Source organism: Microcaecilia unicolor, chromosome 4 (assembly GCF_901765095.1).
Source record: "Microcaecilia unicolor chromosome 4, aMicUni1.1, whole genome shotgun sequence".
Taxonomy (NCBI): Eukaryota; Metazoa; Chordata; class Amphibia; order Gymnophiona; family Siphonopidae; genus Microcaecilia; species Microcaecilia unicolor.
Window position 1 is genome coordinate 172,281,457 of NC_044034.1, and position 27,970 is coordinate 172,309,426.

Below are 27,970 nucleotides of genomic sequence, written 5' to 3' on the forward strand. Positions count from 1 at the left end.
TATCATCCACTGCCCCCCTCTTTCTCTGGCCCATATGATGTGGAAGGATATGGGGGTGGCACACCATTATAGCAGTACCCCCTCATTCATGGTGCCCTGCACAGCCACTTAGGTCACATACCCCAAAAGCTAGCCTGAGCTGAGTCAGAGTTGAGCAGCAGAGCTGTGCTAGGAGTGAGAATGGAAGCGAGGGCTTAGCTAAGCCAAGATGGAAACCAAACCAAGAACAACACAGTTTGAGGCAGTGTACCCCTTACCAAACTCCATCCACCTCTCTTGTAACCTCTTTCTGTTGCTGCCATATACTATTTCTTTGTGCCAATACAGCATAATGAGATCACTAAGTCCAAATACCCTCCTGCTCCCCTATGTTATTAAAAACTTAACTGGCACTTATACTGGGGTATATGTTCTATCACGGAGATTGGGGAAACCCAGAGAAGAAAAAACGTTAACTGTAGAATTTAATCCCAGAGGAGAAAGAGAAGAAAGGGTAGGAGGGAAGCGAGAACTGCAGAATTAAACCTCAGCAGAGAGAGCTGGGTGGACAGGTTCCAAGCCAATCAAAGAAGCAGGAGGGTTACAGCGTCAGCAGGGAGAGCTGGGAGGGAACACAGACCTGGCCAATCAGGGGAGTGGAACAAGAGGAAGAGGAGGAGTTGACAGTGCAATAAAAGGAGACAGGAGAACTCAGTCTCTGTTTAGAGACCGAAGACCTGCAAACCTGAGACAGTACAGCCCTGTCTTGCTATTCCCTTGCTTTGAACTGTATTATTAAGACTGTGTTTTGGAACTATTTGGTCTACACCAGAACTGTTTTTTGTTTGTTGTTTTTACCTGCTAGTGGAGGATGTATCTCTGGAAGTAGGAGTAGATTCTAGGAGATATGAGGGTGGTGGCAGGCACACTAGCTATAAGTCTGGCCTTTCCTTTTCATTTGTGATTAACTGGAAACATTTTTTGAATCATAGCAAACCCTGAGGACTGTTGACATAGGTTTTTCTTGGACCTCGATATAAACTGTGCAACACCCTAGTGACCTAGGAGGACTGGGACATTTTTGCCTCCGCACAGGGGCTCGTCCTAGGGAAAGGCATAAAAGAACCTAAGTCCATAAGGGGACCTGACTCAGTATGGAAGGAGACTGACTGTTAATAATCCATTTTGTGTGTGAGTGTCAGATTCCAGGCATGGCAATTGTTGGTCAGCCAGAGCATATTTGCAGCCAGCTACCATGGAAAGGCCTCCAGAGCAGAGGATGCAGCACAGTACTCTAATTCAATGTTTCCCAAGTCAGGCCTGGAGTACCTATTTGCCAGTCAGTTTCAGGATATCTACAATGAATATGCATGAAAGAGAGTTGCATATAATGGAGGCAGTGTATGGAAATCAATTTCATTGCATATTGATTGTGGATATCCTGAAAATCTGTCTGGCAAGGGGGTATGCTAGGACTGACTTGGAAAACACTGTTCTAGTTTCTTCACATTTGTCTTATGAAGTGACAAAATCTAGATTATGATCTTACTCCCAGTCCTGGGGGGGGGGGGGGGGGTCCCCCAATGGCCAGGTTTTCAGGATACCCCTAATGAAATATGCATGTGTGCATACTTCCATTTTATACATCTTTCTCATGCATATTCATTAAAGGTATACTGGCAACCTGACCTGTTGGTGGCCCTCAAAGACTGGGAATAAAGACTAAGTTTCTAGATCTCAATTTGTGAGGTTGCTAATGTATATTGTAGACAAAACAGCAGATAACACACAGAGTGGGGTGGGATAGGCATACAACATAATTGAATTTACCTCAAGGAAGAGTTAACATAAACAACTGGAAATGGGAGAAGTAGACCAATACTGTCATTCAGATGACATCACCAACTTCAGGTGTGGAAGATTGGTTGACTACCCTAGGATCATATTGTAGCTGGACAAGTCTTCGTTAGCAGCTTGATATATGAAATCACTTGGATGAAGAAAGCATGTTACTGAAACCAGAAAATGATGGAACCACTACTTATCTTCCATGGAGCCACTTCTTTAACTGCATCAGAAGCTATTTTAAGTCATTAAGGCATTGGCTCCCAAAGCTGGTCCTGTAAGCACCCCAGATTCCACTGCATGCAAATCTACCTCATGAATATTCATTGAGGATACCCTGAAAATCTGACTGGCTGGGAACCACTGCATGAAGGTGAAGGACTCACATGCAATGCTGGAAGTGTTATATTTCAATATCCCCAAGTCCCCACCCCCCCCCCCCAACTGCAGAAAAAAAATCCACATGCAATATATAAATACACACATGCATATATTATTAACATTCAATCTCTGCATTTTAGCGACTCAACACAAATGGCCTTTAAAAGCTGCAATGGTCCTGTTGTGTATTACATACATAGAACTACCACAAATGCACTTTGGCTTCATGATTTCTGCAAAATATAAGGTATAACACTGTTTTCTTTCCATTTTCACAACTTCTTTTAATAAACCATAGCATCTCCCTCCCCCATCTTTGAGCAGCAAAAGCAGTTCAGCCACCTTTTATCCAACACTGGTATTAACATGAGATACAAAAATACGTATAAAGACAAATAACTTATACATATGGCAAAGTACACCATCCTCAGGATGTCTTCACAGCAAGTATGTAAGGTTAGTCCATAGCTGGGATTCATTAGCAAAATGACTTTTCTTGTGCTTGTATGTGCCCTCTCACATTCCCATTGCTAAGAAAGGCGTTTTTCCATTTTGTAAGTAAAAAAAAATACTGAAAGGAACCTATCTGACAAAGAGAGTCTACATTCATTGGTTTGTTAAATAGCAGCATTGATCCAAACATTCTGAACTTGTAGAGTTTCAAGAAGTGAAGCATATGTGCCACTCTGCATGTGGTCTACAATGCTCCCGTTACCATTGTTGTAGGACGGTCTGCACTATGCACGTCATATTTCAGACTGATACAGTCTTGGAGAACATTCAGTGATTTAAAAACAACAGATTCAATTGCTAAAATAAAAAATGCATTTGTATAAAAAGTTTGGTAAGAACAAAAGATAAAGTGATTTAACCTGCACTGTTTGATGAAGGTCAAAAACTAGTTGGGTGGTAGTGGATGTTTGAGCATTGGTAAATTTGCTGCTTGTATTAAATGTTCTTTCACATGACGTGCATCCAGTATTATACAATGGCATAAACTCAAAACTGTTGAAAAAATGTCCCATACTTCTCTACAAAATTAAAATTTCAAACTGCCAAGCAGCTCTGCAAGAGGTTCCCTGAGAAAGTGCCTAAGATTTTTTTTTTTTGCTAAATATAGTGCAGTGCTTAACCCAGTTTCTCAGGGCACACCCAGCCAGTCAGATTTCAGGATATCCACAATATCTATGCATGAAATAGATTTGCATACCAAGGATGCAGTGCATACAAATCTAGAGCATGCATATTCATTGTAATATCCTGAAAACCCAACTAGCTGGGTGTGCCCTTAGGACCAGGATAAGAATTACTGATGTAGTGGATTTTAAGGTTCCAGTCCAGTTTCTGCGACTTACAAACACTGCTCTGTACAGCTCAGAGTTAATGCCCATAACATTCAAGTGTTTTGCACTTGTGATTGCAAGGTTGTTTCTTGTAGACTGCTCAATGGGGCTGCTTGTTCAGAGCATTCTCATGTCAATGTTCATGGTCCGTGCTCAGTGCTAAGCCCCCTGGATAGTGCAAAGTTTTCAAAGCTTTTGGTCTCGGCTGTCTCCTCCAGTCTCTGCTGCTCCAGCAAAGACACCAGTTTGTCCCTTTGTTCAATCACCTCCTCATCTCCGTGAAAATTTCTGCTCCTCAGTTATGGATTCTCATCTTTCTGCGGCCTAGAAGATGGAAAAATTTGACCATTAATTTGGATCAAACGAATAGTTCATATATTATGTTTGATAACTTGTTTTAATGCAGGACATAGAGGGCCAGATTCTATATAAGGTGGCCTAAAAAATCCACATGGTAAACATGTTTGGCCTAAGCATATTCTATAAGTGGTGCATAGATTTGGGCGCAGTGTATACAGAATATGCTTAGTTGATAAGCAGTGCCTAAACTATGCCAAAAATCCCTGTGCATAGATTTACACGCACTGGGCCATATGTCTGTAACTATGTGCATAAATTTTGGAATGCCCCACGAAACCCATTTTCCCACCCAAAGCCCACATTAGTATTTAGGCCCATACAGAATACGCTTAGCGAGTTGTGCACATAAATTCTAATTATTGCATTGTTGCTCATTATTTATTTTATTTGCTGCATTGTATCCCACATTTTCCCATCTATTTGCAGGCTCAATGTGGCTTACAATGTTCCTTTGTGGTATTCGCCACTCTGGAGTAAAAAGGTACAGTTGTTATTACATAGAGAGCATGATTTAAGCAATAGATTATGTGACTAACATAATGAATCGTCAGTACAGCGAAAAAGAGTAAAAAGGTACAGTTGTTATTACATAGAGAGCATGGTTCACATAATAGATATGTGACTAACGTATTAATCGTCGTTACAGAGTAAAAGAGGTGATTGGTATTGCCCGACGAATATTGATGATCTGGTCGATTAAATAGATAAATTAATATAACGTCATTTCAGAGTATAGATGCAATTTATGTACTACAGAGCATGTATAGATCTACAAAAATTAGGCAATAAGCAAAGGGAGAAGATATTTGGATCTTGATAAGAGGTGATGCATTATAGTTCCTGTTATGGGTCGTTGTGGTATGCTTTGTTGAAGAGATAGGTCTTCAGTGGTTGCGGAAGTTAATTAGATTGCAGATTTTTTTCAGGTCTATTGGCAATGCATTCCACAGCTGTGTGCTCATATATGAGAAGCTGGATGCATGTGTTAGTTTGTATTTTAGTCCTCTGCAAGTGGGGAAGTGAAGATTTAGGAATGTGCATGCAGAACTTTTGGTATTTCTAGCTGGCAAGTCTATAAGGTCTATCATATAGGCCAGAGCATTTCCGTGGATAATTTTGTGAACCAGAGTACAGACTTTAAACGTGATACGTTCTCTGAGTGGAAGCCAGTGTAACTTTTCCCTTAGGGGTTTGGCACTTTCATATTTTGTTTTACCAAATATGAGTCTGGCAGCTGTGTTTTGGGCTGTTTGAAGTTCTTGATGAGTTCTTTGCAGCCAGGCATATAATGCATTACAGTAGTCTAGGTGACTTAGAGGTATATTTTCAAAGCACTTTGGGAGGCTAAGTTCCATATGTTTCTATGGAACTTTGGGAGGCTAAGTGCTTTGAAAATAAGCCTCTTAGTACCATAGACTGTACCAGGTTACGAAAGATGTTTCTTGGGAAGAAGGGTTTTACTCTTTTTAGTTTCCACATAGAATGGAACATCTTCCTTGTTGTGTTTTCACATGGTTTTCAAGTGTGAGATCCGGTCCAAGGTGGACTCAGAGAATTTTCAGGGTGTCTGACACGGGAAAGGAGAACTTTGGTGTGGTTATAGTGGTGAATTTACTTGTGTTATGTTGACATGTGAGTATGAGACATTGTGTTTTTTTCTGCATTAAGTTTTAGTTGAAATGCATCTGCCCATGAGTGCATGATTTGGAAGCTGTGGTTGATGACATTGGTGATTTCCTTTAGGCCATGTTTGAACGGAATGCAGATCGTGACGTCATCTGCGTATATGTAAGGGTTCAGGCCTTGATTGAATAGCGATTTAGCCAGGGGTATCATCATTAGGTTGAAGAGTGTCGGTGAGAGGGGGATCCTTGGGGCACACCGCATTCAGGAGTCCATGACGTTGATATACTCGAGTTTGATTTCATTTGGTATGCTCTGGTGGTTAAAAATCCTCTGAACCAGTTGAGCATGTTGCCTCCGACTCGAAGTATTCTAGGATATTTAGTTGTATTTTGTGGTTAACCATGTCGAATGCACTGGACATGTCAAATTGCAACAGAAGTATGTTGTTTCCTGTTGCAATTGTTTGTTTAAATTTGGTGAGTAGGGTAGTTAGAACTGCTTCGGTGCTGTGGTTAGCCCGAAATCCTGATTGTGATTCATGAAGAATTGAGAATTATTTACGTAGTGGTGAGTTGCTTGGTTACCATATTTTCCATTAATTTGGTTACCAGAGGGATAGATGCTACTGGGCGATAGATAGTTGGTTAGATCACTTGTGCTTTTCTTAGAGTCCTTAGGTATAGGGGTGAGTAGAATTCCTTTATCTTTTGGGAAGAGACCATTTTGTAGCATGTAGTTCAGATGCATCGTGAGGTCTTGTGTGAATTGTTGAGGTGCAAGTTTTATAAGGTTATTAGGGCATATGTCTAGTTGCATTGTGATTTGGTGAGTCTTTGACTGATTGAGAAATGGTATAGTCAGAAAGTGTGTCGAGTTGGTCCAGGCTCGGTCAGCTGGATGTTCATCGGGTGTTGGGTCTAGGCAATCGAGGAATTTTAGGTAGTTGTAGTAGTAGCTGGTAGCGTGAGTCGTAACTTTACTATTTTTTCTTTAAAATATTTCGCCAGATTCTCTGCTGATGGGGTGTCTATGTTGTTTGAAGTCACTGGCGTGGTGTCTAATAGTTTACTCACAAGTTGGAAAAGTTTGTGTGTGTCCTTGTAATCTGGTCCAATATTAGTTTTGTAATATGTTCTTTTGGTTTGTCTGATGGTGTATTTGTTTTTCCTTTGTAGTTGTTTCCAAGCCTTAAGTGTGGAGTTGTCTTTTTTTTTTGTTCCATGTTCGTTCTAACCTTCTGACTTGAGTTGTTTGTTTCTTCAGTTCTTCGTTAAACCAAGGTATAGAGTTCTTCCTGCGTGATGTTTTGGTTTGCAAAGGTGCTATGTTGTCTAATATGTTTAATAACACTATACTACTTTTTCCACTGAACAAAGTTGAAAATGATACAAAAAATCAGTATATTCTTCAAATGTAATTCAAATTTACTATGGAGGAAAAAAAAAGCCTCACAGAGCTCCTAGACAATATAGCCGTCTATTGGAGCTAAAATGGATCTTAAGATCATAATTCAATCACAGAGAATTGCTTCTAACACTGAGAGTCACTCCTACGAGCGTTGATGAAGATGTTTTCACTTTTGTGACACAATACACTGCAAGTACACCTCAAGTGGTCAGGAGTATTAAGAAATACTGGCCTTTAATTCAATCACACTCTATTTTTCGGGACTCCCATGTACGAGTAGCATATAGCAGCGGTAAAAACCTTAAAGAATCTCTATGCCCTGCAGTGCTCCCCAGTGAAGATTTGAGTCAGGCATTGAGTGTGCATGGGCATTTTAAGTGCGGCAACTGTAGTTTTTGTGACATTATGGACGAAACTACCATTTTTGTCAATCCAGTTGATCACAAGATATATAAGTTAACGTCCTTGTCAACATGTACGACTGAGAACGTAATTTATACTTTGAGATGTCCGTGCAATAAGATCTATGTAGGACAGACATCTCGTATGTTAACCACACGGTTAATTGAGCACAGAAGTGCGATACATATTGAAAAAATTGGTTTGCCACTGGTCATGCATTGTAAAGAGAAGCTTCACGAATTTAAAGATCTAAAATGTGTTATTTTGCAAATAGTGCGGAGGTCTCCAAGAGGAGGAGATCTCCGACGGATGTTGCTACAACTTGAGCAGAAATGGATCTATCGACTGCATTCCTTGGAACCCAAAGGGCTCAACTCAAGAATTGAATGGTGCCATTTCTTTTAGGTACTGTGAGTGTTGATATGTATTTAAAGCTCCAGATAATGCTCTACTTTGATGGCTAATCGGTTGCATGGCGTCTGACGTCATGTATTATAAATCGGAGGCCATTTTGAAGGAAATACAATGTAGAGCATTGGAGACTATCACTAGAGCGTTTTTCAAGTGAGGGGGCGAGTTTATCAAAGATCAGTATATTATTATTCGATAACTGTAGTGATGAATAATTTGAATTTCTCTTGCATTGACAGAGGACTAGCGCTACCTAAGCCCTGAAGCAGTTTTTTTCGAACGCTGGCCATTGTCGGCTAGGAGCGTCTGAAGAATCGTGTTCAAAGTCCTCTAGTGTAAAAGATAAGTGCTCATTTTGCATTAAGTTCTAATAGATTGCGAAGCAACAATTTTATGGAATTATAAATTTTGTCATGACAGTTACTTTCATAAATTATTCATATGTGTTAGCAAGCAATGAATAATATGACATTTTGGAGGTTTTTTTTGAGCCAATGATGAACAGAGGATCAGCTTAAGATCCGTTTTAGCTCCAACAGATGGGCTATATTGTCTAGGAGCTCTGTGAGGCTCTTTTTTTCCTCCATAGTAAATTTGAATTACATTTGAAGAATATACTGATTTTTGTATCATTTTCAACTTTGTTCAGTGGAAAAAGTAGTATAGTGTTATTATTTATTTCAAGTGAATTTTTCCACACCTTATTGGTTGATTTGTAGTGTCTAATATGTTTAGACATCTGTTATCCCATTCTAGAAGAAATTGGTTTGATTCTGTTTGTGCTGTCCATTCGTTGTTGTAGAACTGTTGCCAGAATGTGGACGGGTCATTTTTGGCCTCTCGTGGTGTACGTGATACGCTGTTGTTTATGGTGGACAACTTTTTTTCTCCATTGTTGGGAAAAGTTTAGTTTGAAATGGTCAGACCATGGTGTGGCTGTCCATTTGGTGGGTATTAATCGGAGGTTGAGGTCTGGGGAGAATTTGTATGCAATGATGTCTAAGGTATGACCTTTAATATGAGTTGGTTGCGGATTTGGCCATTGGAGATCCCATAGTTGGAAGAAGTCCTTACAGTCATTCGCGTTATTTGAGTTAGGATCTTTGAGGTGGAGATTAATATCTCCTATTATAATAAGGTGGAGTTAGAATAACACATGTGTTCGATATGAAGTCCATAAAGTGAGCTTGCAGTCCTGCCAGTTGCCTGGTGGTCTATAAACAGTACTACGTTGAGATAGTCAATTAGATTTGTATGATTGATTCTTACTGAGGCAATCTCAAGTGGGGAAGTATGGACCTCTGCTGTTGTTGTAACAATGAATGGGATTTATGAATGATAGCTATACCTCCTCCTTTTTTTCCCTGTCTAGTCCAGTGGGTAATTTTATATCTGGGGAGGGGGCATAGCTCTAAGATAATAGGGTCTTTGAGATCGTGGAATCCAAGTTTCACTAATAAATAAAAGATCAAGCTTGTGTGTTGTTTATTTTATTAATTAATTACATTTGTACCCCGCGCTTTCCCACACTAGTAGGTTCAATGCGGCTTACATAGTAAATAGAATTACAAAGTCTGAAGGAGAATGTTACAAGTTGTAGTAAACATAAGTAGTAGTGGGGTTTGAGGATATGTAAATTGAGTATAGAGAGGTAAACAAAGATAGGAATGAGCAAAAGGAGAAGAGATTGGGAGGGGTAATGATTAGGAAGGATGGAGAGAAAAATTGAGAAATGAGCATAAGGAGATTGTGGAACATGGTCAAGGTATAATAATAATAATAAATAGGTATAAATAATTAATAAATAATTTCGCACCCAAGGTGAAGAAGTAGAGGCATAGTAACAAGTAGTTTAGTTCCAGTCTTTATTGTTGAAACAACTTGTCATAAACTAGAAAAGCAGTGGAATAAAAAAAATGCTTTCAAAGGAAAGCATTATCTCATTATAAACAAAACTTGAAGGCAGCTAGAAAGGATTACTATTCTAAATTGGTAGGGAAATTCCTCAGTAAGATGTTAAGAAGTTATTCCAGAGTAGGTTAAATGGTCAGTATTCTCAATGGCGAAGGTAGGTTAGTGGGGTTACCCAGGGGTCTGTGCTGGGACCGCTGCTTTTTAACATATTTATAAATGACCTAGAGATAGGTGTAAACTAGTGAGGTAATTAAATTGCTGATGACACATGATCCAGTCTGTTATTGTTGTTGTTTTGTTGACTACAGATCTGGCGTTTATGTATCCCATTTGGATTGATTGGTAGGGTTCATTTGGAAACGAGGATGTGTTAATTTTAATAAGTTGTCTGTCCTCATTGGTTTTGTTATTTCCTTTCCTTCTATTATGTTGGTTGTGACCATATGTAGTTGGTTTTACTTTTAGTTGGTTATTATCCTTATGGTGGTAGGAAATATGATTAGGTGGTCTGTATGGTTTGTGTAGTATGGGTATATTGTTGTCAGTGATGGGGGTAGTCTGTGAATGATAGATTATGGATATGGAGTAAATTACTAGCATTAATTTGTTAGTATTCATTTTGGCGTTGGTTTTGAAGCATGTGGTGAGAGTTGTTGGTGATCGTAGTTAGTTATGGGTGTCGGTAATGTATGATGGGTGTATAATGTATAATGCCACTGGTGAGTTCAATATGGTGCAGTATGATGCATTGAGAGCAGAGTAATTGGGAGGAATATGTAGGCAGGTTACAACTAGTGTAGTGAAGTGTTGTGCTATAGCAGAGGTAGCTGATTTACTCAGGTCAATATTCGGAAGTGTTGCCCTAAGGCACTGGGGGTCTTTAAATCTGAAATTGTATCGGTGGGTGGGTTGGGACCTACGGTGATTTAGTCGTCGTGCAGTGAAGGAGATGGTTGTAGGTGTCCAAACAGTTGGGTAGTTCAGTCATAAACTAACTGCCTTGTTATATACTGACCTCGCGTTTAGATACTACCCAGCCACCCCCAGTTTTGTTCGTTGCACAACTTATTCCTGTAATATGTGTACTACCGTGCAATATATCATCAGAGCATGTACATTAAAGCATGTATAGTATATAGAAACATTTAGCAGTATAATAATGCATCAAAATATACATATATTATTGTTTAAGTGCTGTTAAATGATGATTAGTTTGTAGAGCCAATTAAGTTACACGTGTTGTTATAGAATACACTTGGATTTTGGTGCAGAACACTAGGCATGATATATAGAATCAAGGGAAGAGTGACCAGCACTAAGGGTGCAATTCTATAAAGAGTGCTAAAAGTTAGGTGCCAATCTGTGTGCCAGGATAGTATTCTTTAATGGCATTTGGGTGCCAAGATTCTGTTATAAAATAGCGTGTTGGCCTTTTGCACAAACATTATGGGTGATGAGCCAGTAAAGGCAGGTCTAAAAGTTACAATGTAAATGTTGGCCATATTCTACATCTTCCTCGCATCTGTGTGACCTGCCCATGTACTGCTCACGTGCGTACTTCCCTTGCAATTATGCACCAAAGCACTTAGGTGCTATTTGTAACTGCCATTTATCCCTGTTTTGGCCCTTAACTTCTGTTGGCTTCTAATTTGTGGTGCACTATCAGGCTTATTTTTGGAAGAGGGCACCCATCTTTCGACACAAATCGGAAGATGGGTGTCCTTCTCTCAGGGTCACCCAAATTGGCATAATCGAAACCTGATTTTGGGCATCCCCAACTGCTTTCCGTAGCAGGGACGACCAAAGTTCACGGGGGGGGGGGGGGGGGGGGGTGTCGAAGGCGTAGGGAAGGCGGGACTTGGGTGTGCCTAACACATAGGCGTCCTCGACCCATAATGGAAAAAAAGGGCGTCCCTGACGAGGACTTGGACGACTTTACCTGGTCCTGTTTTTCTTATGACCAAGCCACAAAAAGGTGCCCGAACTGACCAGATGACCACTAGAGAGAATTGGGGATCACCTCCCCTTACTCCCCCAGTGATCACTAACCCCTTCCCACCCAAAAAAAACATCTTTAAAAATATTTTGTACCAGCCTCTATGCCAGCCTCAAATGTCATACTCAGGTCCATCACAACAGTATGCAGGTCCCTGGAGCAGTTTTAGTGGGTGCAGTGCACTTCAGGCAGGCGGACCCAGGCCCATCCCCCCCCACCTGTTACACTTGTGCTGGTAAATGTGAGCCCGTCAAAACCCACCCGAAACCCACTGTACCCACATCTAGGTGCCCCCTGTCACCCCTAAAGGCTATGGTAGTGGTGTACAGTTGTGGGTAGTGGGTTTTGCAGGGAACTTGGGGGGCTCAGCACACAAGGTAAGGGAGCTATGTACCTGGGAGCAATTGATGAAGTCCACTGCAGTGTCCCCTAGGGTGCTCGGTTGGTGTCCTGGCATGTCAGGGGGACAGAGCACTATGAATACTGACTCCTCCCACAACCAAAGGGCTTGCATTTGGTCATTTCTGAGATGGGCGTCCTTCGTTTCCACTATCGTTAAAAATCAGAAACGACCAAGTCTAGGGACGACCATCTCTAAGGACGACCTAAATTTCAAGATTTGGGCGTCCCCGACCATATTATCGAAATGAAAGATGGATGTCCATCTTGTTTTGAAAATACGGGTTTCCCCGCTCCTCCACCGGGACGTTTTGCGAGGACGTCCTCAGCAAAACTTGGGCATCCCTTTCGATTATGCCCTTCCTCATGAAATTGGGGGTGACAGACTTGCTTCCTACTTGCTACGATGTATAATAGTTTTACAATATTTGTTCAAAGCACATAGCTCATCTTTGAAAAAAATGAATGTTCTCAGCAATCTTTCTATGTTCTGTCTCACAAGAGATGAACAAGAAATACATTTACCCTACATTTAATTACTTACCACTGGCTAATATTTTTTCTTTCAATTTTTGCTCCAGTCTGCTTTGGTGATCCTCTAATTCAAGTTCTTGTACTCTATAACAAAAATGTTAAATTGAGGAATAAAAACTCCCATATTTTTAAAATGTCTAGAACTTGTAGCAAGTACAGCTGCATAAACCATCACAGTTCAGATGTGCATATAGGGCTTGTATGGCTGATGGGATAATGATGGAGCATGGAGCTGCTAAACCTCCTCTTGAGAAGCAATGCCCACTTGAGATCTTGGTGCAACTACAGTGATCAAGAGATGCCTGCATGCCTCAGTCAGTTGGCGTCTGGGTTGATTGAACTGTGTAGATTAATCCTGATCATGGTAGAGCTCCGTCTTCCCTGCTTGGGCCCATGATATCTACAGCAGCTAAGCAGCTACCCTTGTCTTCCTTCTAATGACAATACTGACTGCAACCTTCTACAGGTTTTTTTTTTAAAGTGGCCACTATTTTATCAAAGATTTTGCCAGCGATAACGTTTTTGTAGTTTTGGTTCACTACTTTTCTTCCTGTTCCTTTGGGCTTCCAGGTCATTTTGGAAATGGTCTCTTTTGTGGATAAATGCTCATGACACTATTGTTCAACTAGACAAAATATTTACCCCATTTTTGTAATTTTCCCTGGTCTGTCTATACTGCGCTGACGGTCTGGTATTCATGCACCCTAAGCTTCAGCTAGTAGGTGTCACTATTGGGCAAAACACTGGGACTCCATCCAAAGCCTATCACCCTAGGAACTTTAAATGCTACATCTGTAGCACCCCTAGGCCCTCATCCAGGGAGTAAAAACCAGTCTTGGGAATCAAATCTGGGTCTTCCACATGGTGAGGTACAGCATTTGGCTTTCAGCCCCCAGGCTAGCCCCCCACAGATAAATGAAACAACTGATCAATCAGATGTTTTTTTGAAAATGAAGTACATTATGGGAGGGTGGGAAAGAGTACAATTGCCGAGTTGCTAAGCTATCCAGTTCCAGGAAGGAAATTTCAGATCAGTCCTGAATCTTTGACTACCCCATCCTGATGCATTGTGCTTTGAGCTGTTAAAGTCAAAATTTGGACTAGCCAAAACATCACCCTCCTGGAACTGGGTAACTTGACATTTCTGCAATTGCTTAAAGAAGTTGGTGTTTCATTAGCAGATCTGGTCAATACGTTTTGATTTCTTCATGTAGGGGGTTATCTTCTTCCATATAAGGGGATCACTTACTAACAATGCATGCTAACCATTATGACTCCCAAGTGACTTAGTTGTTCTTTGTAATCCAAGGATCAGATTTTGCTTTCTGGGAACCAAACGGAAACATTTAAAACAAAATCCCAAATCACTAGAGCCTCAGAAGTAAACCCCCATATGTTGGATCAGCCCCCATCTTTAACATTTGCTAAACTTGAATTCTCAATTCTACTGCACCGATTGACTGATAGCATTTTTATTCCGTGGATTAATTGATTGGAATTTACTAAGGGGGTCTTTTACTAAGCCACAGTAATGTTTTTAGCTCGCAGTAGAAATCAGCTGGCCCACAGGAATATAATGGGCGTCTCGGCGTTTACCACAAGCTGATTTCTCCTGTGTCTTAGGGGGTCTTTACTAAGACTTTACTGTAGTAAAACCTTTTAAAGTCATGGATTACACTATGGCATAATGGTAACCAACCAGCAAAACAATAACAAGAGAGCCTTTTATACATCACCCTGACCTTTAGCTCTAGGAAATTTACAGTAACAAAGTCTGTTACCAACCAAAAGCATAGCATAATGCATAACATGATTCTAATGGGTAAAGAGAATTTGTGCAGGAGTCAATTTAAAAAGTAACAAATATATGCCAACACAAAACATTATGAAAAATGCTCTGCGAAAAGCTAAGACTTCAAAAGTTTTTGGAATTTCAAATAGTTGGGTTAAATTCTAATAGTAGGTAGAGTACAAGATGAAGTCAAACAAGTCATTGAAACTGGTGGTAATTCAAACTTAGTCCAATGAGTTGAGCAATGAGATAGTGGGATTGACTTTAAGCTTTTGGTCTTGGCTCATAAGGCCTATTATAAATGAACTCCTTCCTGTTTAAGGGCTACTGGGTATTTGGTATGAATCTTCTTGCTAAAGATGGTGAAGTCTTTCCTATTTAATTTGAAATTCGTACCGGTTTCTATTGTTAGTTTTTATATTGTAAACCACCAAGACGTCTCAAAGCAAAGCAGCATATCGAGTGTTTTTTTTAAACAAACTAAATTGGTCTTAATTTTTAACAAAGTTATTAAGTACTTTGGGCATTCCCCATACCTCCAATTTAAAAGGCAGACAGAGAATTGTAAACTCAATCCAGGCTTCTACCAGTAGCCAGTGCAAAGATTTTAGTAATGGGGTTACCCTATCATATGCTTCCTCAAAATAAATGATCTTAGCAGAAGACTTCTGAAGTGACAGTAATATTTTTGTGAAACCCAGATGAAGAGGATTACAGTAATCCATGCAAGAAAATATAAAAGCAAGAAACAATTTCTGCAAATTAAATCAAAACATGTCCCAAAGTGCCAGAAAAAAATATAATTTCTGAAATATGCTGAGTACCAGATTATGAACTATCATTGCTCATTATTTGTGGATATATTACAATGTTATTTTCAGAGTTTTTTAAATGATTAATATTCAAAGATTTTGGTCATGGGTTTCAGTGCAGTGTTACCCAATGCTTAAAACTGCAGGATCTAATAAAGCTATGGCGATCTGTGGAGCCTTGTCATTGATGTTGGTTATTATATGCAACATATAAAGCATCCATATAGCACAATATTGTGATCTGGAAAACCTGGTAAGGAAAGTGGAATGACCACAACCCTCCATTCCCCCATGTGGCTATGCACATCATGGCGTATGGCATGCTCTTACTTACATGACCAAGAGCTCAGATTCATAACGAGCCAATTTATTCTTTTCAAGCACCAGCTTAAACCATTCCTGCAGGAGTTGACTTTCATCCTGTGCATCTGAATCTGCTTAGGAAATAAAACATAATAGAAGCGTGTTTTGACCAGTTTATTTTCTTCATAAGATGCCTGTTTTATATTCACTTCGCATGGACCTGCCTTGCAATGCTAAATGTTTACCATGCAGAAACTCATAATATCTGCGTTCTCTTTGTATTTTAAGAGTGCACTAAACACAATGCCACATTTTATCTGGAGAATATTTCATAGCAGTTAAACAGAAGCTCAGCTTAACTTAGATTTACATTACTCAAAAAATGCTGCTGTTTTGAGTCCCGTATGTTGCAAAGGCTTTTTCTACTGAGTGTGTTTGCTGATTCTGGGGGGCGGGGCGGGGGGGCGGGGGGAGGGAGGAGAATGGAGGGAGTGAGGGCTGCAAGCATGCACGGTTTCTGTTTCAGCCAAATAGCAATTTTGGCCTGTTTTCAGTACTGAAACCAAAACTGAAATTCAGTTGGCCTCAAGAAATCGTTATTTACTCAGGTAAAATTTTTAATATTGACCACCTGGAATGCAGGTAAAAGTGAAACTATGCAAGTTCTTTCACTAGCCTGCTGGATCTGGTTTTATGTTGGAGAAATCAGTGTTAGAAAGGTCCGATCACCACCCCATTCAGAGGGAAACTTGCAAAAGACATTTTTGGCTGTGTTAGTGGCTGACCAAAACCAAAAAATTTGCTGCTCAAATTTGGCTAAAACTGGCACTGGCCCGGCCCCTGAATGAAAACATCTCCCACTCACTCCCTCTCTCCCCAAAAGGAGTCCTTCTCCTAGACCCACCCATAGAGCCCCTCTGCTCAAACAGAAGCCTCTCTCCTTGCCCCCACCCCCCAAATTGTTGGTGTTATAGTGGCTAGCTGGGACAGAAACAATCCCCAGTCACTCCTGCCCAAACCCAGTCCTCGGGGCAAAATGGATGCCAGGACCTTCTGCAGCAGTCTTGCAATACTGTCACTGGAGGCTGTGGCAGACATTTTGAGATTGGAGCCAGCATGAACAAGAGCAATTGATCATTCCTGCCAATGCCGACTCCAATCTCAAAACAGGTGCTGCTGGAGATCGGGTAGCCATTTTGTCTAAGGACCCAGAGGGACTGGCGATTGCTCCTGCCACTGATAGCTGCTACACCACCAACAGGGGAGGAGGGTTGTGCCTTCTGTTCGGGGGTGGGGGTGAGGCAGCCATGGGCAAAGAAATTGTTAATTCTATTTTAACTCTTCAGTCCTGTAAAGTGATGGAGGAATGCCATATGGTTTAGATTATTTAGAATGTCTAACTTTTGCTAGGCTAAAGGTTAGAAAGGTCAGAGAGAGAAACTTTCTTTGACCCTTTGTGAGTGATGGATGGTTAAGGCTAGTTCATAGGTATTAGTTTACCACATCTGTATACCATTATGAGCCAGGCATATTGTAGTTTTAAAAGGATTAGTTTAAGATGCTGCTTAGAAGAAAATAGTTAGATTTAAGAAGTTCTTGATAGATGTAGATTATGTCTTATAAGGAATTTTGATTTCTGCTTATTTTAGAATATGTTTTATTCTGTGTAATTAATAATTCTATGTAGAATATCTTTTTAATCCAGTGTTATATCTTTGCCTGACTTTTCAAGTAAGACTGCAGTTGAAAAGGTCATCGTCTGATTTGAATTATCCACAGTCCTAGCTAGTTCAATGTATGAAGCTAATAGGTGAAAGAGGTCAGAAAAAGTCAACTTACTTCCTTGATGGATTATAGCAAAATGTAGGACTGTATGCCATTAAGCAAGACTGGCCCCTTAGCCCCTCAATGAACCTAAGTTAGTATGAAGTTGATTGGGAAACTGATTATGTGAATAATAATAAAATGCAAGAGTTCTGGTGCCCCATTGTCTAGCGTGAGAGGCCCCAGGTCATAGGTTAGTTTAGGAAATGTCTGGAACCTATGTAACTGATATTTGGAAATATATGTATAGAGATGATTGGTTCAGACAGGGTAATCAATCTATTCTTTACCATCTGGAAAGTAAGGGGGGCTAGGAGGGGGTTTAAAACTGTATATAACTGGGAGCAGAAGCAGCTTACGTCAGAAGAAGAAGGAGAGAAGAGAACTGAAGAGGACAGACAGAAGCCACAAGATCCAGAGAGCTGAGAAAGAGAAGAAGAGACTTCGTGCTGATGTCCTACTTTGTTTGCTGGCAAATAAAGAAGATTTCTCTCTCATTCTGGTGTGTGCTGTTTGGCTCCTGAAGTACCACAGATTCTGCTAACACTAGTGGTAATTCCTGCAACAGGGGGGGGGGGGGGGGGGGGGGGGAGGAGAAGGGAGGGAGTGAGGGCTACACAGTTTGTTTCAGCTAAAAATGCCCTGGCATTGTATGATGTACAATACATAATGCAACAGTTTTACAACCAGTGTTATTATTTAGGATTCCTAAATCTGTCTCTAGTTTCATTTTGAAACTCAGGCATATAAAATAAATATACATAAAGTCAGGTGAAATCGGTTTCAGGAAGCAGACAGATCAGCTAAATTTGATTTTAGAACATTTCTTCGGAGGTTTATTGGATTTAACCCTAGCTTTTAAATGCTTTTTAGTCAAGCCAATGCAGAAGGCACTTTACAATGTAGGTGCAGAAGGTATTTCCCTGCCTTCAAGGGTCTGATTTACTAACCTGTGTTAATGAGTATTATTAGTAAGAAAAAAAGCTCTACATTTATGTGTATTAACATGGTAGTACAGTGCTTCCCAAGCTTTTAGCTAGTGTGAGCCCATCATTCATATTATCCCAGCTGGTGAAAACAGAATAGCAGTCCTCTGCTTCCCTGTCCTCTCACACATTTTCTCCTCGCTCCACATATCCAAAGCATAAAGGCAGCAGTGGTGGAAAGTGTAGAAGCAAGAAAGCACTGGACCTTTTGTGTTAGTGTATACTCACAGACCCCCCCCCCCCCCCCCCGAACTCTGCATAGGTCTCTGGTCTAACAGGAAGCTCTCAGGGTAGGAGGGAGAAGCATCCATGTTGTAAAATGGCCACAGCCCTACTTCAGCTCTTTGTGATTTTTTTTTTAATGAGCCCTCCAGGGACAGAAAAATACCTACTGTACTTTAATGTACAACATTTCAATTGCCTTCAGGCCTGCAGGTTTCTTATATACCACCCAAACGCCTGAAGGCTACTGAAGCAGTAGCTACATTCAGGTACAGTAGGTATTTTTCTGTCCCTGGAGGGCTCAAAATACCCCCCCCCCCACAAGACCTGAAATGGGATTTGAACTAGGGTCCCTTAGATCTCAGTTCCCTGTTCTAACCATTAGACTGCTCCTCTGCTCCATATGAATGGTCTATTAAGAAGTTACAGAGCCCAATAATCCTTGCCAGTTTCACTTTTCAGGGGAGGGACAGTATAACAAATACTGGGGTATTAAAGAGGTGACTTGCCTTAATCTCTCCAGTGGACTGCTGCTCAATCACAGCACCTTTCAATAACCTGAACAGGCCGAATACTAGGTCTAAATAACAACATCCATCTTTTGGGGACATAGACATCTCATCCCTGTCTGAAATTAGAGTTGGATGTCTATATTTTGGCCCTTCCCTAGTACCACCCAAAACACACCTAAACCTTGCTCCTGTGCCATATGTACAGTGGGGGAAATAAGTATTTGATCCCTGCTGATTTTGTAAGTTTGCCCACTGACAAAGACATGAGCAGCCCATAATTGAAGGGTAGGTTATTGGTAACAGTGAGAGATAGCACATCACAAATTAAATCCGGAAAATCACATTGTGGAAAGTATATGAATTTATTTGCATTCTGCAGAGGGAAATAAGTATTTGATCCCCCACCAACCAGTAAGAGATCTGGCCCCTACAGACCAGGTAGATGCTCCAAATCAACTCGTTACCTGCATGACAGACAGCTGTCGGCAATGGTCACCTGTATGAAAGACACCTGTCCACAGACTCAGTGAATCAGTCAGACTCTAACCTCTACAAAATGGCCAAGAGCAAGGAGCTGTCTAAGGATGTCAGGGACAAGATCATACACCTGCACAAGGCTGGAATGGGCTACAAAACCATCAGTAAGACGCTGGGCGAGAAGGAGACAACTGTTGGTGCCATAGTAAGAAAATGGAAGAAGTACAAAATGACTGTCAATCGACAAAGATCTGGGGCTCCACGCAAAATCTCACCTCGTGGGGTATCCTTGATCATGAGGAAGGTTAGAAATCAGCCTACAACTACAAGGGGGGAACTTGTCAATGATCTCAAGGCAGCTGGGACCACTGTCACCACGAAAACCATTGGTAACACATTACGACATAACGGATTGCAATCCTGCAGTGCCCGCAAGGTCCCCCTGCTCCGGAAGGCACATGTGACGGCCCGTCTGAAGTTTGCCAGTGAACACCTGGATGATGTCGAGAGTGATTGGGAGAAGGTGCTGTGGTCAGATGAGACAAAAATTGAGCTCTTTGGCATGAACTCAACTCGCCGTGTTTGGAGGAAGAGAAATGCTGCCTATGACCCAAAGAACACCGTCCCCACTGTCAAGCATGGAGGTGGAAATGTTATGTTTTGGGGGTGTTTCTCTGCTAAGGGCACAGGACTACTTCACCGCATCAATGGGAGAATGGATGGGGCCATGTACCGTACAATTCTGAGTGACAACCTCCTTCCCTCCGCCAGGGCCTTAAAAATGGGTCGTGGCTGGGTCTTCCAGCACGACAATGACCCAAAACATACAGCCAAGGCAACAAAGGAGTGGCTCAGGAAGAAGCACATTAGGGTCATGGAGTGGCCTAGCCAGTCACCAGACCTTAATCCCATTGAAAACTTATGGAGGGAGCTGAAGCTGCGAGTTGCCAAGCGACAGCCCAGAACTCTTAATGATTTAGAGATGATCTGCAAAGAGGAGTGGACCAAAATTCCTCCTGACATGTGTGCAAACCTCATCATCAACTACAGAAGACGTCTGACCGCTGTGCTTGCCAACAAGGGTTTTGCCACCAAGTATTAGGTCTTGTTTGCCAGAGGGATTAAATACATATTTCCCTCTGCAGAATGAAAATAAATTCATATACTTTCCACAATGTGATTTTCCGGATTTAATTTGTGATGTGCTATCTCTCACTGTTACCAATAACCTACCCTTCAATTATGGGCTGCTCATGTCTTTGTCAGTGGGCAAACTTACAAAATCAGCAAGGGATCAAATACTTATTTCCCCCACTGTATATGTTGTAGTTTTAGACAACCCTATCCTGGCTTTGTAAAATTAGTAGTTAGACGTCCATGTGATATGGACGTCTAAATGCAGGTTTTCAGACATCCAGACCACAAAAAATAAGGGATGTAGTCTCTCAAGGACTGGGCTCAGATCTAAGCTATATCAAGTAAACTGTAATCTTCCTGCAAATGAGCTGCTTTTCTGACACTATTTAAGGATGTTCTGCATTGGCGCCAACTCCGTGGGTGCTGTGGGTGCTCAAGCACCCCAATATTTCCCCGCCGGAACCGGAAGTTCCCCAGGACAGGAGCCAGCCCGCTGCCCGACCTCTTCTCCCACTCCCACAACAGTCCTTCGCCTGCCCCTCGCCTTCCTGCATGCCACCCATAACTTAAAAGTCTTCTTACTGGGGTCCCGGCGGTAGCAGTAGTGAAAGACGAGCACGAGCAGGCTTGGCGAGTCGGCGCTAAGTTCAGCCTGCCTTCCCTTCTCGTTGCTCTCAGCTTTGCCTCTGGTCCCGCCCTCATTTCCTGTTTCCGCAAGAGGCAGAGCTGAGAGCGAGAAGGGAAAGCAGGCTGAAGCGCCGACTCGCTGAGCCTGCTCGTGCTCGCCTTTCACTACTGCTGCTGCCGGGACCCCGGTAAGATGACTTTTAAGTTATGGGCGGCATGCAGGAAGGCGAGGGGCAGGACTGTTGTGGGAGTGGGAGAAGAGGTCGGGCTGGAACTCGAGTCGGAGGGAGGGGGGTCTGGAACTCGGAGGGGGGCCTGGAACTCTGAGGAGAGGGGGGGCTGGAACTCTGAGGAGGGGCGAGGGGAGGGGGAGAAATGCACCACCTGTAAAAAAAAAAATTTAAGCACCTCCAATCATTTTGAAAAGTTGGCTCCTATGATGTTCTGATAAAATTAGCGAGCCACTGGACAGATGAGGCACTCCAGAAGAAACATGTCTGATTCATGTTACATTTCAGCCCCAAGAGAATACATGCATTTGTATAAACAGTGTTCTTTTTTTTTCTTTTTTAAATGATAAGTGTCCTCCATGACTGGCTTGTACATTGCTCATTTATGTACGTCTTGATGAGGAATTTTCCATCAAAACATGAAGCTACTGAATTCTCTTTTGCTGTGGACAGCAAAGCAGGGTAACACATGGTGCTTTTAATTAAGGCAATGTGTCACAGCATCATGAAATCATAAGGAGGAAACCAAATAATGGCTATTCTTGCGCTAGGGATTCTTTTCATTATGTTATTATTTAAAACAAACAAGAAAAAAAAAAGAATAAAGCAAGCAACGATTGGTGTCAATGCCAGGCGAAATCATCAAAGCCTCATTGTGTTTATCCCTCTTCATTGCACTTTGTTTGACACCCACGTTCAATGCAGCGACGTGGTAAATGATTAGCTCGCAACAACCAAAGAACCTTTCATTCCACATTTGGTAATTACTGGAACACAGAGATGCAAATGGCAGCAAAGGCCAGTGTTTGCAGGCCTCTGTAAATCTGTATATTCACAGCCTGCGTAGCTCAATATCACCATCAAAATGTAATCATTTTCTAATTAGCTGGCTAGCAGATACTTTGTCATTTGCCAAATGTAACCTAATAAGCTCTGGTAATTCATTAAGCAGCAGTTTTCTGTTTTTTTTTTTTGGTTGTTGCTTTTTTTTTAAGCCAGGAACAGTAAGATTGAAGGCTTCAGTGGACACAGCTCCTGACTGCAGTTGGAAGATGAACTGACAGGCTTTGATGTTGGTGTTCTTTGGCCAAGTGCTTGCATGAGGACCTTTTATCCATATGCTAACACAAAAACCAGTGTCTCTATCTACAGATGCACCCTGCTGAAGCAAGTAACCTGGCAAGAAAGCAGGAAGATAATAACAGGGGAAATTCAATTACCAATCATGAAAAAGAAATATTTAGAGCTGGTCTTTTATCCTTTTTACCTTCTGCAGTAAAAGTGTCTGCCTACTGGCCATGAAACAATGGGCCACGAATAGAAAACAGTTTTTGTAGGTGTCGCGGCTAAGAATCCTTGGGTCCTGTTGGAGGGTTGGAGAGATGATAGATCCCTGCCCTCCACGGGACAGCCGAACCACCCCAAGTCTTCACCGGTGGCGACCGCCGTTCCCCGGGAGTTGAGCCCCCAGGTGCAGGCGGCCAACAGGACTTCCGGAACCGTGGGGTAGAGCGGGCTGAGGGCCGCAGGTGGTGCAGGGGCTCGGAGAGCTAGGCAGGCAGGAACAGAACTGGGTCTAGGAACCGGCAGGCGGCAAGCAAAACAGTAGTCAGGTTCAAGGCAAAGTCTCTCGGGCTGGTGGCAAGCAAAGCAGTTGTCGGGTTCAAAGCAAAGTCTCTTGGGCTGGCGGCAAGCAAAGCAGTAGTCAGGTTCAAGGCAAAGTCAAATCAGGTCAAGCAGATGGTAGCGACAAAAGGTCACCCAGACGCGCAGGCAAGTCTACAAGAGTAGAAGCCGAAGCAAAGTTGAAAGGAAGAGCTGCTCCTTAAATACCCCTCCCATCCGGAATGCTGTGAGTCAGCTGGCAGAGAGACGCCTTCAGCAGGCTGGCCGGAGCCCGATTGGCCAGCCGACAAGCAAAGGAGGAGCTCCACGGCCATCAGCCAATCCGGACGCAGAAGGTGTGGCCAGAGTTCCCGGGCTCTGCGCCCGGAAGAGAAGACCTCAACTCGGGACGCCGGTCACCCAAAATGGCTGGTGCTCCCGTCTAGGCGCCCCGACAGCCCTGGCCACCACCAAGGGAAGGAGCGTGGCGTTCGCTGCCGGCTGAGGCCGCAAGACCGACGCTCCCCATCCCGAGAGGGGAAGCAAGGAGCAGACCGGAGGTGCAGGTGAGGGATGCGACAGTAGGGCAGGGGTTCTCATATCAATCCTCAGGACACACCCAGCCGTGTTGTCAGGATATCCACCATGAATACGCAAGAGACAGATTTACATATAATGGATGCAGTTTTATTATTTATTTGGATTTTGCTCATAACCTTTTTTAGTAGTAGCCCAAGGTGATTACATTCAGGTATACTAGGTATTTACCCTGGCCCTGGAGGGCTCACAATCTAATTTTGTACCTGTGGCAATGGAGGGTTAGATGACTTGCCCATAACACAAGGAGCATCAGTGGGATTTGAACCAGGCACCCCAGAATGGCAAAGACTGGTGCTCTAACCATTAAGCTACTCCTCCACTCCTGTGTGTGTAAACCTGTCTCATGTATGCTCATGGTGGATATCCTGAAAACCTGACTAGCTGGGTGTGTCCCAAGAACTGGGCTGTGAAGTCAGGGAAAGAAAGTGGTATTCCTCAACCTCCAATCTGGGAAAGGAAGACAGGTGGGTCATCCAAACAGACTACAGACAGGGCTGCCGAGAGACTAGGCTGGGTCCAGGGCAAGACTGCCCCGCCTCTGCTCCCCTGCCACTGCTGCCCCCCGTCGCTTCCCCCTCCGCTGCAGTCCGCGGTCTCACCTGCCTGCCTCCACGGCTCCGGGCTCACTTCATTCAAAGCGGCAGTCGCAGATCGCGTCTCTTCTGGCCTTCCCTCCCTGTGTCCCACCCTCGTTTGATGTAACTTCCAGTTTCCGGACACAGGGAGGGAAGGCCAGAAGAGAGGCGATCTGCGACTGCCGCTTTGAATGAACGGGGCCCGGAGCCGTGGAGGCAGCCAGGTGAGACCGCAGACTGCAGCGCCGGCAGCCTGACCCCGGTGCCGGGCCCCTCTTGGAGGCCTGGGCCTGGGAAATTCCCCCCCCCCCCTCGGCGGCCTTGACTACGCAGATTGCCACCTGATTCTTAGTTCTGTGATGATATGAAACCACTAGAAACAGTGCTTCTCAACCCTCCCCTGGAGGCACACCTAGCCAGTCAGGTTTTCAGGACATCCAAAAGGAATATGCATGAGATAAATTTGCATATAATATAGGTCTGTCATAGGTCATATGCATACTGACTGTGGTAATCATAAAAACCCAATTGGCTAGGTGGGCCTCTAGGAGAGAGTTGAGAAGCATTTTGATGATGTTTTGAGATGATATAGTGCAGGGTGCACAGGACACTCCTACTGAATGTTAATCTGATCGTGAGCCCTTGTGCCTAGGCCAAGGCTTAGAAAGGACCTTGGCCAAGGCCTAGGGTAGACCAAACAGGCACTAAGCAATACTACGGGCCAAAAAACCCCGCACACTCAGGACAATCAACAAGCACCACTCGAAAAGGGAGATAGACCACTCAGGTGGGCCGCAAGGCCAATCCGAAACCCACTCGTACAGAGTCCAAGCGTACGGGCGTCACGGCCAAACTGGAACCGAATCATACACTAGGGAAGGGAAAAGAACGACGAGGGTCCTCGAAGGGACTGGAGCTCAAGCAACGCACACAGCACCACCAGTGACACAAATGGAAGGGTGACAGACAAAACTGGCAGATACAGCCTATGACCATAGGGAGAGAATACAAAGGCTACACAGAAACTCAGGTAGTGGAGGGCAAAGGGAAAGCCGGGGACAGAATGGGACACCATAGACACGGAATCTACAAGAGCGAAGCTCCACAGGAATGGCTAAACAGGGAAAAACAGACTGAAGGAAAAGGCTGCTTTCAAATAAGGCCAGGAAAGAAGCAGGCACGCAAGACTACAGAAAGGGATAAGGCAGACACCAGAGAAAGGCTGCCTAACAGAGGCAGCGCTCACAGAAGGCAAATACCAAGCACTGCACATAAAGGGTTAACAGTGAGTAAAGGGAAACTTAAACAAAGTAGGAAGGAGCTTACCACAGACAGAAAGGCTGCCTAACAGAAGCAGGACTCACAGAAGGCAAATATCAAGCTCTGCACATAAAGGGTTAACACTGAGTAAAGGGAAACTTAAACAAACAAAGCAGGAATGAGCTTACCAGGGACAGAAAAGTTGCCTAACAGAAGCATGGAGAAATGAGGCAGACGACAAACCCAGCTGCACTGCAGGGAAGCAATCAAGGACACAATGGTTACAACCAACACACACACACACACACCACAAACAGGGAAGCAAAACTCCCCAAAATGAACCAGAGCTCAGCTGACAGGAGTTAATGCTAGAGTGTCCACTTTAGGGAGAGGTACTTTTAAATAGATCTGACTTCTGACGTCTGCTGCTTCAGACGTCAGCTCAATCCCTAACAGGCCAATCAGAAGCGAGTCCCGGTCATTTCCCTGCCTGTCTCAGTAGAATCATAACACTGAATTTATTCTTTGGTACCAAATTAGATTTAACATCTGTTGTAGGTAAGGATTAAAGGGTAAAATGCAGTAGGAAGAGAAGAAGTAAAAGAAAGAAGGCAAATGTATGGAGGGAAAGGAATGCCTCTGCACAGCTCATGTCTCAGTTACATTAACCTACTGTACACACTGTCAGCTGTATTTCACGTTTCTTTCAATTTCTGTTTCAATAGTCAAATTATTGAGTTCACAGCAGTTTTAAAAATAGGAGTTTTCACCAATTAAAAAAAATACTACCAGTTACTACCGACATTTTCCATAAACGTTAAATTGGGGCCATCCTATAAAACAGGGGGCCTCACAACTTGAACAGAAATAGTGCAGTGCATCCAAAACCTTATCTGGGATGTGCTGATGGTGTGCTGTCTGGGTTGAGCTAGGTGTCATGTTCCCTGTCTTTGCAAGTATGGGCACCGGAGGATCAGACGGCCATCTTGGATTTGGGCTTATTCCAGGTTTTGGCGACCATCTTAGAAGAGGGTCTATTAAGCCAGGGCAGCCATCTTGGACTGTGGCAGCTTCAGGAAGGAAGTCCTTATTTGGTCGTAGGGTGTATCCGATGGGGGCTGCCATCTTGTTTTCAGCTGTGCTTTGTTGAGCCTAATTCCTTCTCTATTTAAGGCTCTGCCCTCAGCCAATCTGTGCTTCGGCTTCTGCTCAGTTCGCTGGATAGTTGCAGTGCTTCTGGATCTACTCCTGACTGATGCCTGGTTCTGATCTCTGCCTGTTCCTGGACCTGCTCTTGACTGCTGCCTGGTACTGACCGCTGCCTGTTCCTGGAGCTGCTCTTGACCGCTGCCTGGTACTGAACCTGCTCTTGACCGCTGCCTGGTACTGACCTCTGCCTGTCTCTGGACCTGCTTTCAACCGCTGCCTGGTACTACCTTTGCCTTGCCCTGGGTTTGCTGTTATCTGCTGCCGGGTCTAACCCTGTGGACTTTGTGCTGGACTTTGTTCTCTCTGTAGCTGGCTACTCGCACTCAGGAGCTCAACTCTTGGGGAACAGTGGGAGGCACAGGGAGGACTCAGGGTTTTGGCCGACAGCCCAGTGAGGGATTTCCTTCATCGAGTACAAGGGCTCACCTCTCCTTGGAAATACATTACACTAGGATCTTCAAGGACCCCATTATTATGTGTGCACTTGGATGAGATTTAAAAATTCTTTAGGCGAAAAACGCTGTTGGTATCCCTAAGTGCTGGAGTTTAGTGGCTTTGCAAATAGCCACTAAACTACAGGTGCATGGATATAACATTCTGAAACCCACAGATATCGGTGTGCACTCACACACCTGTATGTGTTACATCACAGATTATCTAAGGCTGTTAACTTACCGGATTCTCCCCGCAAGACCTTCTCCAGTTTAACACCCTGTGTCTCCAGAAACCGCTGACTCTCCTCAATATCATGCAACTGTCGCTGGATTTCCTGTCAAAAAACAACCATTGTTATTTATTCATTCATTTATTAATATTAAATATTTTGCTCACATCTTCTACTAATAGCTCCAGATGAGTTACATTTAGCTCTGATAGGTATTTCTCTATCCCCAGAGTGCTTACAATAGAGTGGAGGAGTAGCTAGTGGTTAGAGCACCAATCTTAACATCCAGAGGTAGCAGGTTCAAATCCCACTGCTGCTCCTTGTAATATTGGGCAAGTCACTTAACTCTCCATTGCTTCAGGTACAAATTTGGATTGTGAGGGCCACCCCCCCCCCCCCAGGACAGGGAGATACACAGTATCTGAATGTAACTCATCTTGAGCTACTACTGAAAAAGGTGTGGGCAAAATCCAAATAAATAAATAAATACATCTCTGCCAGAGGTAATGGAGAGTTAAATGACTTGCTCAAGGTCATT

At 43.1% G+C, this 27,970-nt stretch overlaps 1 protein-coding gene across 1 annotated transcript in view; it reads right to left on the reverse strand.

Moving 5' to 3' along the window:
• Window positions 1-2,297: 2,297 nt before the first annotated feature.
• MICAL2 (microtubule associated monooxygenase, calponin and LIM domain containing 2) overlaps window positions 2,298-27,970 on the reverse strand; it is a 357,507-nt gene continuing 331,834 nt past the window's right edge. The window contains 4 exon segments of the mRNA XM_030200975.1: window positions 2,298-3,872; window positions 12,608-12,681; window positions 15,536-15,635; window positions 27,444-27,537. Coding sequence (XP_030056835.1) covers window positions 3,844-3,872; window positions 12,608-12,681; window positions 15,536-15,635; window positions 27,444-27,537 — 297 coding nt within the window. The 3' untranslated portion in view covers window positions 2,298-3,843.